The sequence below is a fragment of the Otolemur garnettii genome, unplaced genomic scaffold (assembly GCF_000181295.1).
Source record: "Otolemur garnettii isolate 467f Iridium unplaced genomic scaffold, OtoGar3 scaffold00291, whole genome shotgun sequence".
Classification (NCBI taxonomy): Eukaryota; Metazoa; Chordata; class Mammalia; order Primates; family Galagidae; genus Otolemur; species Otolemur garnettii.
This window is the reverse complement of record NW_003852686.1, coordinates 449,564-467,277: the sequence shown is the minus strand read 5'-3', so window position 1 is coordinate 467,277 and position 17,714 is coordinate 449,564. Positions and strand designations below refer to the sequence as shown.

The 17,714-nt window shown below is 55.1% G+C and overlaps 1 protein-coding gene across 3 annotated transcripts in view; it reads right to left on the bottom strand.

The window, feature by feature from the left end:
- TSNARE1 (t-SNARE domain containing 1) overlaps positions 1-17,714 on the bottom strand; it is a 118,038-nt gene that overhangs the window by 32,874 nt on the left and 67,450 nt on the right. For all 3 annotated transcript variants that reach the window (XR_002771358.1, XM_023508918.1, XM_023508919.1), the window contains exons 5-9: positions 16,480-16,557; positions 15,788-15,857; positions 6,021-6,111; positions 2,670-2,741; positions 36-92 (exon numbers count right to left, since the gene is read on the bottom strand). Coding sequence is in view for 2 of the 3 variants with exons in the window: in XM_023508918.1 (XP_023364686.1) it covers positions 36-92; positions 2,670-2,741; positions 6,021-6,111; positions 15,788-15,857; positions 16,480-16,557 (368 nt within the window). In the remaining variant the exon portion in view is untranslated. The remainder of the gene's footprint in view (positions 1-35; positions 93-2,669; positions 2,742-6,020; positions 6,112-15,787; positions 15,858-16,479; positions 16,558-17,714) is intronic.

The following is a 17,714-nucleotide window of genomic DNA, read 5'->3' as shown; positions in this document are numbered from 1 at the left end:
ACACCCACTGACCATGGTAAGTACTTGGTACCCACCTGTTTGCTGCCCCTCTGTGCCATGGGAAGCAGTGCTCTGGACTTTTCTGCAATTTTCTGTTGGAAAAGGACAAGAGGAGGAAGATAGGAAGAACGAAAAGAGAAGGTCAGATAAACACAAATTGTTAGACAATGACTCCGCAAAATATACCTCCCACTCTCTGAGAGAATGGAGCTGTCCTGGGCACTGGGCTGGGCTCTGCCAGCGATTCCTAGATGAGCTCTGCCCATGCGTGTGAGCTCACTAGGCCTCAGCTTCCTCTCCTGTCCTGCAGGATGAGACCTATGCTTCCTACTTCTCAGGAGGCTGCTGTGAGGTCACCTCTGGGGCAGCACCTCAAAGTTCCTATATTTTCATCTATAATGAGCTTCCTCATATACTGCACCCCTGTTTTTTTGCCCCAAACTTTTGGGGAAAAAATTTCATTTTGATTTTTTAATTTATATTTAGGTACTTGTTTTTTGCATTGTAAAGGAATTTTAGCATTTATTTTTGAGATATTATGGTACAAGAAATTTTATGTAACAGATAACTACAAAACACAAGAATAGATACAAGGTATAAGAAATTTTATGTACTGCTAACAAATTTACAGTATGTGTACATCATAGAAGGCCAAGAGCTCTTCACCATTGCCAATATCAGAAGTTACCATCTTACTAATTTCTACATTACCAATGTCTACTCAAGAGTCACTTTCCTCCTCCTCCCAGCAAATTTTATCAACTTTTGTTCTATCCATAGTATTGCTGATACCACATTTTTTAAATGATTTCACAACCACCTCCTTCTTGGCATGGTTCCACGATCTTAGGATCCAGTCACAAACCTGGGTGACTGATGCTTCCTTGATTCTGCCCGTCAGTGTTCAGTCAGCACAGGCTGACGGTACCCACAGCATCCACTCTTTCCTCATTATGGCCTTAAAGCCCTTGTTTACTGACACATCAGGAGGCTGCAGTTGGCTGCATAGCCCACCAGGTATCACAGCAAGTTGGGTTTTCAAGTCCACTGTGATTGCTTTTATATCTTGTAATATGGACTTTGAAATGATCAAAAACAAGCCAAGTTCATTTTCTTAGTGATCCTCCAGGCATTTGTGACCAGACTTTGTTAAACCAGATTTTCATGCCTTCTTTATTCACCCATCCTTTTTCAGGCACATGGACAATAACTCCACCTGGTATCTTTTCCTTTGGAACATTTTTCTTTCATGGATGATCATAGGCAGTAGCTTTGTCCCAGCTACACACAAACTAGAACAACAATGAAATGTGTTTTTTCATGTCCACTAGTTGTCCTTGTTTTGTTTTGTTTTTGAGACAGAATCTCACTATGTTTCCCTGGGTAGAGTGCTGTGGCATCACAGCTCATAGTCAACCTCAAACTCTTAGGCTTAAGCGATTCTCTTGCCTTGGCCTCCCAAGTAGCTAGGACTACAGGCACCCGTGGCCCAGGCGGTTTCAAACCACCAGCCTCGATGTATGTGGCTGGTGTGGTAACCACTGTGCTATGGGTGCTGAGCCTCATGTCTACTAATTTTAACAGTCATGGTCTTTGGTGCTTTGATGCTCATGGTACTGTTGGGCGGCACATCAAATGTGAGGGGGAGCTCATCCATTCTAGTTATTCGAGACAGCCCAAAGTTGTAAGTCTTCTGAAGACTGATAACATATGAATGAAATTCCAATACTTGATTCTCATAGGCTGCTGGAATTTGGGGGCAAGTTTTGTTCCTGTCCTCACACTCAGAACTTCTCTTCATATAGTTAAAGCACCACCTCGGTGTCCCTGAGGAATCACCAGTGTTTTCTCGTGCAATCCTTTTGCCCTCCTCTTGTATTGTCTTGGTGGAAACAGAGATCCCACTTTCACGCTGCTCCAGAATCCAGGCCTTCACCTCCTGCTCCACCTGCGGCCACTTTGGAGGTTCCCTTGCATGACCTTCCTCTGTCTTGGCATCTGCAGAAGCTGCTCTTCCTGCTGCCTCCACAGTCTGGGACACTCTCTGTGGGGGGAGGTCCACAGTGTGTCTCAGCAGCTCTGTTTCCAGGCTCTTTAGCACATTTAATCACTGGTAGCTTGAAGCTTGCACTGTATGAAAACCGTTCCCACGTTTTACAAGGGATTTTCCAATACTTTTTGCAAAAACATCAGCTAGCTTCTGCCTAAAGTGTACAAAGAGAAGTCACTCTTTGTTGGCTAAAAATGCTTTTGTTGCAAGTTTGTCAAAAGTTCAACAAAACCTATCACTATTCCAGGGTATTATTTTATATACAAGTATCATTATTGCTTTCTAGAGTAATACTGTTAATGCATACACATAAATGAAAGAATTAAAAACATTTACATAGATGCAAAATTAGTACTACCCATGTGTAATATGCATCTTTATTTTTCCCTCAAATATTTGGGGGGGAAATGCACATTATATGTGGCAAAATACAGTAAATACCTTTTAGGAGACGTTCACTGAGATACACCACCAGACCCTGGCTACCTGCAGAGTGCCTGCAAGGACAGCCCCTTCCTGTGCCTTGGGGGACAAGACTGCACCAGGCCAACCCAGGGACAAGCCAGCCAGTGTTGGTGCTCTAAAGATCTAGGCCCACAGCCCCCACCCGGCGCCTCACCTTCTGCACCACTCCATAGCGTTGAAGAGCATCCGCCAGCTGCCTTTTCAGCTGGTCCAGCTGCAGGCGATCCTGGACAGACAGAAGCATGTGTCACAGGAGGCAGTACTGCTACCTCACCCCACCAGCACCCCCAGCCCAGGGGGGCTTCAATTTCCTATATTCCTTTGTTTCTTCCATTCTCCTGGCAGGGCCCCCATAACCCCTACTCTCCCCTTCACCATCGCCACATCCTCTTTCCCTCAGAATTGGGCCCATCATCATCTGCTTTACCCCCAGTGACACCTGTATCTCCACAGGCACAGCCAGTGTCCCAGTGGACACCATCACCACTAAATTCCAAGTCACATCAACACAGCCCATGGAAGCCAGGAGCTGCTCCAGTCACAGCATTTGGCCCCAGGACTCCCTGGCTCAGTAGGAAGTGCCGTGACCCCACTACACTGCATAGGAGACCATGACCCCGAGACCTGAGCAGCACGTTCAAGGTCAGTGGGAGGGAAGGCTATATCTCATCAGCACTATCAGAATGACGTCCCATCAGTAGTGCTCTGCCCTGCACCCTGATTACAACCTCGCCACCCCCTCCTTCTTCAGGACCCACACATGGCCTCTCAGGCCACAGACAAGTGGCCCCTGCCTGGGCTTCTGTGTAGGTCTAGCCTAAACCCATCCCATGGACCCTGTGTTCACCTTCCTCAAGCCCTGCCACCCAAGCCCACACAGAGGAGGGATCAGGATCCCTCTGAACATCCTCGGCAGCAGATCTGTGGAGCCTGTATCAGTGTCCAGTGAGGCTCCTATCACTGGCCCCATGTGTGCCCCAGGATGGAGCCAGGGGCCCAGGTGGAGGTTCCATTCTCTGTGGGAACACATCTCCAGCCTGTCATCTCTCCACGTCTCTGCATGACTAGCACATTCTTCATTCCCAGAGGCAGTCACGTGCTGTCTGCCCCTCTAAACAGACTGTCCTGACTTCCTGGGGCCAGGCCAGGCCAGAAGAGGAGGGACAGAGCCAGCCAGGTGTGAACCTGGATATGCTGCCCTGAGGACAAGAGATGCCCACAGCCCTGTGCCAGAAGCAGCAGCCCGGAGTATCACCTATCCAGCTCCAACAGCTCTCACTCAACAACACAGAGGCTGCACCAGCTGGGACTGCCCCACTGTCTCCTAGAGTCCAGCAGGATGAGGGGAGCACCCCTAACTTGCACCGAGAGTCACCCAAGGTGGGGACCATATCACAAACACTTGCCGAGCAACAAAAGGGCACTGGCCCTTCCTCCATCCCCAGACACCCACTATCCCCAGCCCTAAGGGATCTGCACCCTCTACCCTTCACTCTGCCACCCTTACCACTGGCCACTAGGTCATGTGTCCGCTACACTGCTGGCTGGGTTTCCAACTGGCTTGAAGCTCCCCCCCGACCCCCGCAAAATGTCCTCCCATCCTCCAGAAGGCCACACACATCTAGCAAGTCTAACTCTGCCACAAGCCCCCAAGGCACAGACGCTATTTAGTTGGTAGTGTGTCCTGTCACAAGGGGACCTGGAGGGAGGGACCCATCTTATCTGCACCCTCAGTGCACCTTGCAGAGCAAGTGCTCAGTAAGTGTCAGCTGCTTCTCCAGTAGGCGGCAGTGAGTGGGGAAGGCAGGATCCAGGGGCTCAGGTTCCTGATATCATGGCCCTTGAGGCCCAAACTACGGCGGAAGCACAGACTCTGCTCCCACAAACACCAGAGTTCGGACCCAGCCAGGCTCCTTCCAGACTCCAATGCCAGGAGCCTCTCCCCACAGAAACGCCTTTCAGAACCATGGCTTGTCACAGTCTGGGACCTCACACAGTTCCACAGACAAGAGGGACCTAATAAATATCTTTGGGTGGATGAACAAATGAATGAAAAAATGAAGGTTGAATGAGTCAAAGAGCAAAGTTAAAAAGGAATGGGCCAGACACAGACATCCAAGGCAGCCAAACCCCTGCAGACGCTGGGCATAACGCTGCCCGAGTGCCACCGGGACACATCCCATCAGAGAGCAGGTTGGAGAGTACCAGCTACTGCTGCAGGTCACAGCTGTGGCAGCCGTGTCACGCACAGAGCAGTGCAGACCTTGTGGAGTGAAGACCCCACTGCCTCCCAGTCCAAGACCTTGGAATCCTCCACCCTCCCATCCCCAGACAATTGGCTGCTGCCTCTATGATGTTTCTATGTGACTGACTTTTGAAACAGATTCTAGTTTTTTGAATAACAGTTTATCAAAATATAATTTAGAGACCATAACCCCCCCCATGTGAAGTGTACAGTTCCAGAATCTCTAGTCACATACAGCATCACTGCAACCCTGTTTTAGAACATTCGCATCACCCTAAAAGGTGCCTGGTGCCAAGCAGCATCCACTCCTCTGCCCTCCCCCAAATATTCATCCACTTTCTGTCTCCCTAGACCTGCACTTCCTGGACACTTCACACAAAGAGCCCCTCTCTGTCTTCTGTCGCTCTTCTGTCGCTGGCTTCTGTCGCTCAGCACCCTGTATTTAAGGTCACCCCACATTGCAGCCTCTTTGCTGCTGAGCACTACCCCCTGCCACAGCCCCCAACGAGGCCAGCAGGCTGCTGTGTGGGCAGGTATTTGGGCTTCACAGGCCAGTCTGCTGCAACCGTCACCTCTGCCACTGTAGCCCCCAAGTAGCTGTAGACAGTATGCAAATGAGTAAGGTGACTGCCAGCTCTGCCTGCCAGCTCCCATCCATAACAGTCTAGGGTCAACGCCCTTTAGTCTCTGTGGTAAACACCATCCACGCCTTGGGGACTGGGCAAGTAGGGATAGGTGACAAGGAGTTCTGACCTAGTACGTGAGGGGGTACCGTAGGGACAGGGAAAGCCCTGGGCTGTGTCAGAAGCAGCAGCCCTGGAGTGTGGTGGGTGTGGTGATGGCTGAGACATGGCAACGTGCCCATGGCTGTAGGACAGGGAGGCACACATGGAGGTGGCTGTAGACAAAAGGCACAGGTGGAGGGGGCAGGAGACAGGCGAGGATGGCAAAACTAATGACAGGGGGATGTCAGTGTCCATTCAGAAAAGCCCAGCCAGGAAAACTCAAGGCACTCTTGTCCCCACACACACCAGACCCAGGAGAGTGGGGCTCCCAGGCAGCCCCACCCAGCAGGTGGTCAGTGAGCATCTGTGGCCTAAACAACTGAGCTGAGCATATCCAGCTCTAACCTGGAAGCCACATCCCAGGCCACCTGTGTGTCAGCCTCCCCATGCCCCACCCCTGCCATATTACCTCCCCACCACAGAAGCAGGGACCCCTTCCATCCCCCTCCCGGCCCCAGACCCCCGGGGAACATACCGGGCAGGCGCCGCGCAGAACCTCTGACATCTGCTTCACAGCACTGGCACTGGCCCCGATGATTCTGTTGGTCTCCTGTTGAGCCATGTGCCTGGGAACCAGAGAAGAAGCCAGGATCAGAGGGGGAGGAAGGAAGCAGACCAAGTGGGGATGCAGGCGGGGGACAGCACAGAGGTGGACAGAGAGGGCTGGGGAGACACGCAGAGACAAGCCGGAGACATGGCAGTGGGAGAGGCAGGAAATCTAGTAAGAAGCAGAAGGAGGCTGGGTACACAGAAAGGTGACAAAGGGACAGGGGAAGAGACACAGCAGTGGAGAAAGAAGAGAAGGAAAACAGAGGGACCCAGAGTCCAGGGCAGGGAGGGACAGCAGAGACAGAGAGAGACAGGTGTAGGAATAGAGGCAGGCGGGCATATGGGTGAAGGAGACACAGAAGAGGTGAGCGTGGCCAGGGCAGACACGGCCGCCCCAAACTCCCACAGACAAGCCCGGAGTTCTGTGGCCCCCACTGGCAGCAGTGCCTACACTGGCAAGCAGACCCACCCAGAAGCCCTCCCTACAGAAAAGCCCCTGAGGTCAACCATACCTCAGGGAGCTAGAGGAGCAGGGTGGCCACAACGAAAGGGCCCAGGGTCCTCGACTACATTGCACTCTTCTGTGGGGTCCTGAGTGAGACCCTTCCCACATGGGCACACCCAGGACATAGGAGACAGGGACAGACCCAGGCTACGGTGCTACATACGACCTCAAAGGCAAGTGAAAAGACCAGCCTATGTTCTCAGGTTCACTGCCCCCTGGGCTCAGTGACACCGGAGGTGAACTCAGCCCCTGCCCTGCTATGGACACACATAATAACCAAGTACAGAAGGAACAGGAAGACTTACAGGAGCAGCCCCAGTGGTCCCTGCAGGCAGCTAATGTGCAGAAGGGTCCTGAAAGACCAAGGCTGCACCTCGCACCCTACGCTCAGGCACGCCCTGCCAGGCATCCACCTCTCCTGCACCTGCTGGGGGTGGGGGGGAGGTGCAAAGGATGTGGCATAGGCAGGATGGGGCACCCCTGTGCCAAAGGGAGGCCAAACATGCTGGCAAGGGCGGGGCCTGGACACGGTGTGCAGTGGGCTGACCATAAAGACAAACGCTGGGCACACCAAAGAGTCACCCACACTCATCCCCATCTCTGGCCTGCCACCTCCGGTGGCTGGTGACCAAGGCCTACAGCTCAGGCCCCCTGCACAGGGGACCTTGTTCCTCCCACCCAGGCCTCAAGTGTCAGAGCCAGGGGCCAAGCACAGACACCACCCCACAACTATTATCCCCACACCAACTACCTCAGTGGCTTCATCTGGCCTTGTGGCCTGAAACCTATCAAGCCACCACCCCAGTCACGTCCCCAGCCAGGCTCCGAGTCCAGACAGGCCCTACTATGGACGTGACAGCTCCACCTAGGAGAGTAGCAGCCCCCGGTCACTGACCAACACTGACCCCCCACAGCCCCCAGGCATCAGGACACTTGCCACGGCCTTTGTAGAAATGAGAGGCTGCCAACCAGAGAACCCAAGAAGGGGTGATGAGGGGTCAAGGGAGGAGAGCCCCGAGCAAGGAAAGGCAGCAGAGCAGGAGGGCAAGTGGCGAGTTCCTACCTCCACCACTGGCATTTTAACACAGGTCCTGACACAGAGACCTCCTTACCAAACCTCTGCCATGAACAGTCAGAAGTTGTGTGAAAACACACAAGAAAACAAAAGCGGGGATGCAGCTGAAGAAAAGAGCAAAGAAGAAACCAATGCCCTAAATGTTCACCTAAAGCAGCTGGCAAGTTGTGTGGAAAACGAGCAGAACAGGTGTGATAGGCAGCTCAGTAATTAACCAAAGGAGCAAGGAGTGGGCAAGAGGGACAACTGACAGAACGCATGTCAGAAAGCATGCTCTGATAACTCAGAAATTCTGCAGAGCTCCACTGAGACACACCAAGAGGAAGAAAACACAGATACAAGTCACCAGTATCAAGAAGGAGAGAGGGGCTTTACTACAGAGCCAGCATGCGAAGGACGATCAGGTAGTATCATAAATCACATTACACCAACAAACTCAACCACTAAGACAAAACAGAAAGACTCCTTTAAAGGTATAAATCATCAAACTGACTCAAAAAGAAATAGAAAACCTAAATAGTGCTGTATGTATTGAAGTGCTTAAAAACACTGCCACAAACACACAGGTATAGGCGGCTTCATATCAAATAACCTTTAAAGAAAAAACATACCAGGCACAGAAGCTCAGGCCTGTAATCCCAGCACTCTGGAAGGCTGAGGCAGGAGGATCCCTTGAGCTCAGAAATTTGAGACCAACTTGAGCAAGATCGACATCTCATCTCTACTAAAAACAGAAAAACTAGCTGGGTGTGGTGGCGGGCTCCTATAGTCTCATCTACTAGGGAGGCTGAGGCAGGAGGATTGTTTGAGCCCACAGGTGTAGTGAGCTATGATGATGCCACTGCACTTCAGCCTGGGTGACACGGAATGAAGGAAGGTAAGAAGGAGAAGGGGAAGGAGGAAGGGAGGGAAAGAGGGAGAAATCAATTATAGCAGACTTTAAAACAGAAACAGAAACCCACAAGCTGATCCTGAAGTTCACACTGATATACGAAAGCGAGGAGGAGCAGCAGTTAGGGCAGTGCCTGGGGCAGCAAGCACTGGCCAGGCAGGGTGGACATCACAGCGTAGAGTGGTGACTGGAAGGGACAACTCACGCCACTGCTTTAGTGCCCACACTAAACAATGAGCTGTGGTAACTCCATGAAACATTTGCTCCCTAAGAAAGCTGCAATATCAGCTGTGCTGCCCTGAGAAATGCCCCAGGAGGCCCTTCCAAACAGATGCCAGGAGCTGGTGAGGCCTGAAGCGACACAAGGGAGTCACAGGGCAGGACATGGAAGCCAGGAGAGAGCAGGCAAAGAGGCTGAGGCTGTGGGCTGGAGGGGCAGGGTGCAGCAAGGGTGGCCAGAGGGTAGGTGGCGCCTCAGGCAAAGTTCAGGTTTGACTTCACTGTGAGGGCGGCTGCTGGAGGCTCCTAGCCAGGGACTGATGCTGTCAGACCTTTGATTTTACAGATCATTGGGCCTCTGCACAGAAAACGCACCATCAGGAGCAAGACTAGAGGTAGGGAGGCCAGCAGGTGACAATGCAGGGGCCCAGAGAACAGACAACGGGTGGACGGGTTGATCTGGTTGGCCTGGACGGGTGATCGCAGGGGGCGGGGTAGATGTTGGAGACAGGCTATTATGAGTGTGGGCTGGCCAGCCAGTGACCAGCAAGGGTTGGGTTTGGGTGGCCACCTGAAGGTCCCTCCCTCAACCTGGGTCTGTGAGAATGGAGGCCTCAAGCTCAGGGGGAGATCCTGGGATGCAGCTGGTCAGTCCCCATGGACAGGTGATCCACCCAGGTAAGGGGAGACAGAGCTAGAGGGCCATCTGGGGTATCCAAGGCACCACCATGAAGGGACTCCAGGCTGTGTGACACACAAGACCACCAAGGGCTGGGAGGAGGAGCCAGCCCTGGAGATCAACAAGGAGCAGGCAAAGCAAAGGCGAAGGCTGGCAGAGCACAGCTGCAGGGCCTAGAGCAGGCATCCTCGAACCGCGGCCTGCTGAGGACATTTATCCGGCCCGCCGGGTGTTTTTGCCACTGCTGCCTGTCCTGCTTAGCAGCCAACTCATCCTGGGGCCTGCAGTCCAGCCCTCCAACGGTCTGAGGGACAGTGAACCGGCCCTCTGTTTAAAAAGTTTGAGGTCCTCTGGCCTAGAGGAAACTTCTAGGAGGAGGAGCCAACTTGAGGATACACAGACAAATAAGCTGCATAAACACCTCCTCCCAGAAGACACACAGGTGGCCAGGCACTGCCCAAAGGCACTCTAGGTCACTGGCTACCAAGGGGTGCAAACCAGGTCACCACGAGAGCACTGCACATGGGAGCAGCTGGAGCCAAAAGACAGATAGTAGCAAGTACTGGCAAGGACACAGAGACATCAGTGCCTCCCACACGGCCAGCACGTGAAGTCACTGAGTGACCTGGCAACTCCACACCAAGGAAAACTGTCCACACAAAAGCCGGCCCACAAGTGCCACCACAGCTTTCCTGACAGTCAACAGGGACAACCCATACACCCGGCAACTGACCGGGGCCTCACCACCCAATAGAGACAGGCAGTGTCCAGGTCCCACAGCCGTCCTCCTTCCACCTCCCCTCCTAAAGTGGCCCCCAGCCCCTTGTCTTCTGCAAGCAGGGCTGCCTCCCGCCCTCCCCATGCGGTGCCAGTGCCGGCGCTGGTGCCAGGGGTCCTGGGAGTCAATACCCTGGCCTGCAGTGCACCCTGACTCACCAAACCACAGGCTAGGCCCCTGGCCCACAGAGTGCAGCCATAGTCTCATGGCTGCTACCCTGCCCCTGCTCGGGGCCTAGAGCTGTAAACATTCTAGGCCCTCTAAAGAGCCCATGCTAGGCAGGTCAGCTCTCCCTACCCAGCCGCCAGCCTCCTGCCACACAGACCTGCATGAAACCTGCCCCCCAAATCCGGCTTCCCTGTACCAGGCTCCTCGTGGGCCACGTGCACAGAATGAGGCGACCTGCCCCCCAAGGCTGGCTCCCCCGTACCAGGCTCCTCATGGGCTGTGTCTGCAGAATGAGGCAGAGAGGCCCAAGGGAGTGGCAGCCCCAGAGCCCCTTCTGCATCTGGCCCCAGACCTGCCCAGCATTAGTGATGAGCACAGCATAGACAAGGACACTCTGTCCCTCAGAATTTCCACGAGTCAGGATCTGTCCTTCAAAATTAGCCATCATGTCTCTCCCCCTTCTAGAAACTTCCACTGGTTTCCCACCATTCTGGAAATGAAGCCCATCTATCAAGACCCCCTCCACATTTGAGGCTTTAGGGTATGAGGCAGTTTGAAAATGGCTGAAAAATCCTTTGACACTACTCTCCTCAAGAGGCAAAGCCAATGTCCCCACTCCCAGATGGGCTTGTAACTGCTCCAACCAACACAGGAGGGCAGACGTGAGGCTGTTTGATTCCCAAACTGGGCCACGAAAGTCAGGGCTGCACCTGCCTTGTTGGCAGGAGCCCTGAGCTGACAGGTGACAAGTGGCTCCAAGAGGCTGCTGTGCTGGAAGGCCCAGCTCCACAGAGAGGACAGGTGACAGTGCCAGCAGACCTCAGCACGTGAGCAGTCTCGGGACTGATCTCATGTGTGAAGAAGCCTCCAGGGAGTCCAGCCCCACCTGTGGAGTCCCCTGGCTGTGAGTGGTCCCTGCTGTGCCCCAGACATCATGGCAGTAGCACTGTGCCTGCCAAGCTCCTGACTCACCAATGACATGGGCCTCTCAGCTCACTGCCCTTGAGCCCATGGGTGGGTCCTGAGGCTTGGTGGCACCTTGCTCCCCAACACAGAGCTGGACCCCACGTCCACACTGCCAGGGTCTCCCACGCTCAAGACTTGATGCACAGACCACCCCATGCCCTGCAGCAGGGGGCCTCTTCCCAGCCCTGTCCTCCTGCTGTGGTCTCAGCAAACCCCTCTCCTCTGGGGCCTATTTACCCACAAGTAAAATGAGTTCATCTCTGGGCTCCAGAGGCGACTCTAAAAGGCAGCCATCAGCCTCTACACCACCTCAGGTGACCGGTGTCAGGGTGCTCCCCCAGCAGCCAGCAGCAAATGATGGGAGGCACTGAGGCACCTTCTCCCACCCTGCCCAGGCCTATGTACAGCTGCTCAGTCATGAGAGCCCACTCTGCCCAGCATCTGAGCCAAGGCAGGCTGGGAGCTGGGCCTGGGAGACCCTCAGCAGTCTCTGCCACTTGCACCCCCGCCTCAGGGCTCCCAGCCTACCCACAGTACAGCAGCTGCACCCCTGTCCCCCCACCACCCACAGATCAGAGAGCCCAGGGAGGGCAGGGCCTCTCTGTCATGCCCAGGAGGGAATACGCTATCCTCCCCATGCACTCCTCTCAGATCACAGCGGCCTCAACTTCACAGCAAATCACCTGAGCTGTGCCCACCAGGGCATGTGAGAGTCAGGGGAATGAGGAAGATACCAGGAATGCCAACAGGGTGTCCTCCCACCCGCTGTCCCATAGGATCAGGCTATACGGCATGCAGGCTGGGGAGGGGTGAGCTCTGAGAGGACAGGCATAGACCTGGTGGCCCTACAGATCCCTAAACAGGCACCACCCCCCGCTAATACCTGGCCTCCACGATCAGAGTGCTCAGGGCACAGGTCTGCCAGGCAGGTGGACGAGGCCCCTCCACGGAGACTGCCTCCAGGCACACAGTGGGGACACCAAGCCACACCCCTACACCCACACCCACTGCCTACCTTCCTGGGCTCTGTAGGACATTCTACAGATCAGCCTAGCAGGGCACTAGCTCCTTCTTGCCGCCTGGCCTCCAGCACATCAGCCAGACTTCAAGGTGCTGCCTGTGGCCACCATACCCCTCCACTCAAGTCAGCTAGGTCAACTCAGTGGCAGCTCCAAGCAACCCGTTGCACCCCAGGCCTGGGCCTAAGCAAAGCACAGCCCACAGATCTGCTTACGGGCGGGAGCCCTGAACAGCAGAGCAGGGAGAACTTGCCATGGCAGCATCCACACCAAGCCACCACCTGCAAAGTGACACAGCATGCAGCTAGAGGGCCTGCACTTGCCCCAGCTGCAGCCTAGCCCACTCTGCCCAGGGACCTGGCCTGGCCAGCCCTAAACTGGGCTCCCAGCTCTTCTTGAGCCCTGCAACACCATCACCTCTTCCTTGAAGCCATCCTCTTGGGCCTCAGAGCACACCTGCTTCTGGTCTTCCTGCTACCTGCCCAGTGGGCTTCTCAGCCTCCCACACAGGCTCATCCTACACCAACCATAAGGTAAGCCCTGACCCTGATCCAATGAGGGAGGCTAGGTGGGACAGACCATGACCCTGGACCATCCCACAGACCTGGTTCCAGCCTCTTGTGCCCCTCTCCTCTCAGCAGGGACAGTAGCCAGGCACTGAACTTTCCGTTCAAAGCTCCCTTAGCCTGCATACCTGGGAACCTGCCCAAGGACCACGTGGACACCTGAGTGGGCTCGTCCCCTTCAGGTGGCATTGGGCAGCACAGTGCTAAACAGAGACAGGCAGTGAGACAAGGACAGGCGAAAAACAGGGGTGGGAGAAGAGAAAGGCCAGGGTGGGGGCCAGTCTGTGAGGGCCATCTGGACTAGAAGGTCTGGGAACACGGGTGGGGGGTGGGAGACAGTGGCCAGAGAGAGCTCCAGGGAGCTGCCCACTCATCACTGCAGTATTAGCCCTTTACTGTTTCCATAGCAACAGAGAATCCCACCAGGGCAGAAATACACCAGAAGGGACCACTAAGGCCTGGGCCAGCATGGGAAGCTGTGCCCCATCATTCAGTCCCACAGGGCTCTGACCACTACTGAGAATTCAAGAGTGTCATGGGAGGCAGCAAGTGGGGCCCAGGGGATGCCACAACCCTGTATGTGAACACCCACTCAGAGGAGCTAGGGCCACACGAGCATCAGGGCTGGGGCAGGGAGACCTAGGGGCCTGTCAGCCCAGCACAGGGGCGTCCCTGTCTCCCCCCAAGCTCAGGCCCAGTGCTAGCCAGCTCCATGGTTAGGTGCATGCTCTGTGCCCCTGGACAACCTACCAGCCACCTGGAGCTGAAGCTTCCTCCCCTGTAGACAAGGACAAGTCCTGCACAGGGCCTGCCCACTCGCAGCCCAGAGTCACTGTCCACTCCTCCTCTATGACTCCCTAGGGGAAGCGCTGGTGCCCTGGGTTCAGGCTGGGCCCCATGAGCCCAAAGCACATGGTTCCTATTGCCACTGAGCCCCATCCACGGGGTCATTGACTCAGCCACTACCCTCTACCCTGGGGTCCCGTGATGAGTAGGTGGGGGTTCCACTGGGGGGGGCAAGAGACACAACCATGTCACATCTGCCTCACAAGCAGCTCAGCCTCCTGAGGCTTTCATGAGGCTAAATGTCTTCAGCCTGAGGCATGGTCATCTCTCCTGAGACAGGCCTCGCCACTCCTGCAGGGCTGAACTGCCTTTTCTTTTATAAAGGGATGGCAATAATGAACAGGGTGTTTTTATTTCATGTTTTTATTGCCATGTTTCATGGCAATAATGTTTTTATTCTTTCCTACTATTCTTACTCAGCCAAATAAGGAAGCTGGTGACTGTCAACTGGAGAAAATACAGATCTGGCAGCCTTGTGTCAGTGTCAGAAGTTATTTTTTAAATGTTAACAGTCTATGACATGTATACATCAGATAGAGTCACAGAAGGCTCTGGCAAGCAGGCTAGGCATGAGCCACATAGGGAGCACCCTCCTGTCTGGGACCCACGGCTGGCAAGGCCATTCTCCAGCTAACTAGGCCAAGCATCCCAGGACACACCAAGAGGGCTAGGACCCGGAAATGTCCACCCACCCGACACAGGAACCTAGGCCAGGAAACAGGCAGCGACATGAAGATCTGAGCGCAGCAAAGTCCCAGGAGCTCTGTTCATAACACTGAGAAAGCCGGAAGCACCAGCCCAGAGTCTCAGTCGCACGTATCGTTCGCGTTCAGCAGCATCCTTGGCGCCGCCTAAGAGCATGTTTTCAAAGAGCATCTAATGAGGCCCGTGCTCCACACAGCCCAAGTGCAGCAGGCAGAGCACCGTTCACTGAAACCTGAGTCTGAGATGTGCAGGGACTTGAGAACAGGCTGGTGGAGACACCAACACGTCAGCAGTGGCTCCTCAGGCACGCTGCATGTCCAAATCTCTTATAATGAGCACATATTACTCTCACCTCAGAAAATAACACATTGTATTTTTTAAAGAAAAGTAAAAGCAGAGGTAAGGACAGAATTGCTCATAACAACCACAAAGGATGCTGTGCCCTGGGAGCCCACGGCCTCTCAGCAGCGTGCCCACTGCTCTGAGTGAGACCACTGGACATAGCCTGGTATCCTTGCCGCGGCTGTGGCCCTCACAGCCTCCCCTCTAAAGCTATTGCCCTTTCAGGGCACCAGGAGGCCACTAGCTTGGCCCAGTAGGGCACAGGGGAGGTAGTAGAGGGTAAACTCAAGGACCAGGCATTTTAAAAATCACAGGGCTGGCCAGGGCCCTTGGGGTTGGAGCAGGACACAGGCCAGGTGAAGGCCTGCCAATGACCCTCAGAACACACTGTGCCAATGACACCAACCACCATGTGGCTCAAGGTACCCACTTCCCACAGAGGCCCAGCCAGGCTCTGGCTCCACAGAGGGCACTTTCCTTGTCCTTCAGGGCCAGAACTCATCCCAGGCCAGCCTAATTGGGGATAGGCCCAGAACCCCATGAGGCAGAATCATAATCTGAATGCCCCACTCGAAGGAAGCCTGTGGCTTTGCACATGGCAGGTCTGTGTCAGGTTGTGACCACAGGTGTGTGCACAAGTAAGGCCCTCGGTAAGGCTGAGGTGTGGCAGAAAATCTCTCTGGAAACGATAGGTCATGCAAAACGTGTGCGAGCAGATGTATACACCACCACCTGAGCACACGCCTGCTCACATGGCCTGGGCTTCTGGGGGGCTGGGGGGCACTGTGTGCCCTGAGGAGAGGCAACCGTGGGGCCCACAGCAAGTCAGCGAGTGGCTATGTGGCTAGATCTGGTGTGTGATGATGCACAGGATCCCCTCACACCCATGTGGCAACACACACAGGTGTAGAGACACAGCAGCCCCACACTCACAGGCTATCCCGAAGCTCCTGGGTGTCACTTGGTGTCCCCATGGACTGGAGGCTCCGCTCCAAGGAGGTCACTGCCCAAAAGAAGAGGGACAAGGGTAAGGTGCTGCAGAAGCCTCCCTGCCACGGCAGCTGTACACAGCGCAGCCACAGCAGAGGCAGGCTGGTGCCTGTGCCTGGGCAGACCTCCTAAGTGGCCTGAAGGCCAGGGCCTGGCAGGGACCTCCTTGCCCCCAGCAGAAGGCTACATTAGCCAGAAGACCCCCTCCACCTGCCTGGGTCAGGCCCACAGGCTTCTGCCCTCCCCTTTGCTCTCCTCCCCTTTACTCTCCTCCCCTATCCTCCCACTCCACTGGGCACCAGGGTATGGCTCTTGTCCCCTGACCCCTCGGCCTTAGGGGCCTCTCTCTGCCAGCCCTGCTAGGCTGAAGAAGGCTGGCACGCGCTCCATGGGGACATGCCCAGCTCACACAGCAGGTGTGTCCTAAGCCACGAGGAGTGGGCAGGACAGGAGCTGAGGAGCAGAAGCAGTGGTGGGAGCAGTACCCAGGGGCCCTCCATCCCAAGAACCCTAGGACTGGACCGCAGGATGGCCCAAAGAAGGGGAAGGCCATGCGCCAGCACCACCACCTCCAGTGTCACCTCAGTGGCCCAGAGCACCCAGGGTGGGGCAAGCCTGGCCAGATGCAGACTCACCACTGGAGTTGATGCGGAAGACATTGGCTGATGTCTCCTGGAAGAGCTCCTGGAGGTCCTGAGAGTCGACCTGGGTGGCTGAAGACAGGAAGAGGGGAGAACAGGCTGGCTGCACCGTCTACTCTATGCAGGCCCAGAGGTGGGGCCCTAAGGCCTGCCCTGACTCCAGGGTCGCCCTCGTGGTCAGGTGGCAGGTCAGGATGAGCAGCACCTGCCCTTCTCCACTCACACAGCTGGGAGGGAAGGGGGAGTAGTGAGAGCAGCCATGTGCTGAGCCCCCCACAGGCCATGGCCTGGCAGCACTACTCTGGACACACTGGCAAGAGTAGCAAGAAGGCCCATCACATAGGACCTGTCTGCAAGTGCTCAGACAGCATTAGTTATCAGAGTCAAAACATGACTATCCACAGACGGAGCAGGAGGTGGCCCAGGTGCACAGGGTGCCTCACCCAGCAGCAGAAGGAGCAGAGCACAGCCTCACGCGGCAATCCAATGAGCCTTGGGCCCCTGATGCCAAGGGAAAGAAGCCAGTCCCAAGGCCATACTCGTAGGAGTCCATTTATATAAAAAGTCAAGAGCAAACAGATCCAGAGAGAGCAGGGGCTACCAGGGAGGTCAGTGGGAGGAACGGGAGCGACACGTAAAGACCCATAAGGAAGCGAATTTCATATTATGTGAATTGTGTCTCAGTTTTTAAAAACCACACAGAACACTGTGGGGATAGCACCTCCTGGTGAGGATGCAGTTCAGGGGACAGGCATACACTGCCAGGGCAGGGGTGAAATGGTGCAGGCACTACAGAAAAGGCCTATAGCCTGCAACAAGCCACCACTCCCCAGACTTGCCCAGGTCTCCACAGGCAGCCCACATACTTGGTGATGATGACAGTACTCACGATGATGACACTATGATGCAGCTGCACCGACATCAACCAGAGCCCCATGAGAGACTTGCAGCTGAGCCAACAGAGTGAGCGAGCAAGTGATCCTGAGGAAACTTGGCAGGTCCCTGCCCCCCAGCACTCTCACAGCACAGGGGCAGGGAGGTGACCAGCCTCCTGGTCACATGTGACCCTGCCCTCTGACCCAGGGCCCAGCTGCCTGGGGCGAGAAGGACTAGCCCCACGTGGGAGCACCTCCCTATGGAGCAGCATGCCCCTCCAAACTGACTGGCTGGCTCTGGGGTACTATATATATGGTGTGGAGTGCAGGCAGCTGAGGCCCAGGCGGCTGGCA